The following is a 1,039-nucleotide window of genomic DNA, read 5'->3' as shown; positions in this document are numbered from 1 at the left end:
CACACACACACACACACACACACACACACACACACACACACACACACACACACACACACACACACACACACACACACACACACACACACACACACACACACACACACACACACACACACACACACACACACACACACACACACCTTCCTCCTCGGAAATGTCGCGGCCCACTTTCATACACACGGGCGTATCCGTTTGGGTGCACTGTTCATGTTGCAAGACAAGAGGTTAGGTCTACAGGCTATGCGCTACAACGTTGCCGCATGTAACACGGCACGCTCCAGAAAGAGTACCGACGCGCAGCATGAACAAACCTGCCCCACAAGGACAAAGCCCTTCCAGCAGTTGTGCCCGCAACGCGTGCACATCCAGTGACCCTCCGTGTCGCCTATACGACCCATCCGATGCAAATCAACAAGCAAGCCAGGGACATCTGTAAACAGCGGGCATGGCCTCACCTTTGATGGGCTTGCGATAGTAGCCTGGCTTGCAGTCTTGTGGCTGATCGCACCTGTGCGGAAGCATGGCGTTTGTGATGCATGTTGCGCGGACGGCTTGCAGCCAGCTCCTAGTTCTGGACCGAGCTGGGGTCGTACCAGGGTGTCGCGGCATGATCACAGACGAGCTCAACATCCAGATAGGTGACGTCGACCCCCGAGATGGTCTGCGTCCGACGTTGGACCAGGTGATATTGCTCCTGGCAAGTGCCACGGTTGGAGCAATTATTATTCAAGATGAAAGACGCGAATGGAGAGTGAGGCAGCCCAATGAACAAAGCCGAAAAGAAAAAGAAAAAAAGGTGACGGAAAGCCCTTGTGGAATTGGACTCTTTTCTTCTGATGGACTCTCACCTTGGTCGTGGAGAGGCCCGTGACGTGATCACGCTTACGGCCCGCCGTGTATTGCTCTCCCACCTGAAGCAAGTCAACAAGTGCGAATGGCTGGGTCAGCGTGAAACAGTGGCACGTTGTGGGGAAACGAAGCGCTTGCCTTCATCATGTCGCGAGGACGACGCTCAGCGTCGTGCAGATGGATAACG

The 1,039-nt window shown here is 54.6% G+C and overlaps 1 protein-coding gene across 1 annotated transcript in view; it reads right to left on the bottom strand.

Annotated features, from left to right (window-relative positions):
* MONBRDRAFT_33681 (uncharacterized protein) overlaps window positions 1-1,039 on the bottom strand; it is a gene marked incomplete at its 3' end in the record, with an annotated part of 4,854 nt that overhangs the window by 2,180 nt on the left and 1,635 nt on the right. Inside the window, exons 5-9 of the mRNA XM_001748308.1 lie at window positions 852-914; window positions 597-697; window positions 459-511; window positions 315-388; window positions 6-204 (exon numbers count right to left, since the gene is read on the bottom strand). Of these exons, the coding sequence (XP_001748360.1) occupies window positions 6-204; window positions 315-388; window positions 459-511; window positions 597-697; window positions 852-914 (490 nt within the window). The remainder of the gene's footprint in view (window positions 1-5; window positions 205-314; window positions 389-458; window positions 512-596; window positions 698-851; window positions 915-1,039) is intronic.

This window comes from Monosiga brevicollis, genomic scaffold (genome assembly GCF_000002865.3).
Source record: "Monosiga brevicollis MX1 MONBRscaffold_22 genomic scaffold, whole genome shotgun sequence".
NCBI lineage: Eukaryota > Choanoflagellata > Craspedida > Salpingoecidae > Monosiga > Monosiga brevicollis.
The sequence above is the reverse complement of the archived record's forward strand: the minus strand, read 5'-3'. Positions and strand labels throughout refer to the sequence as shown.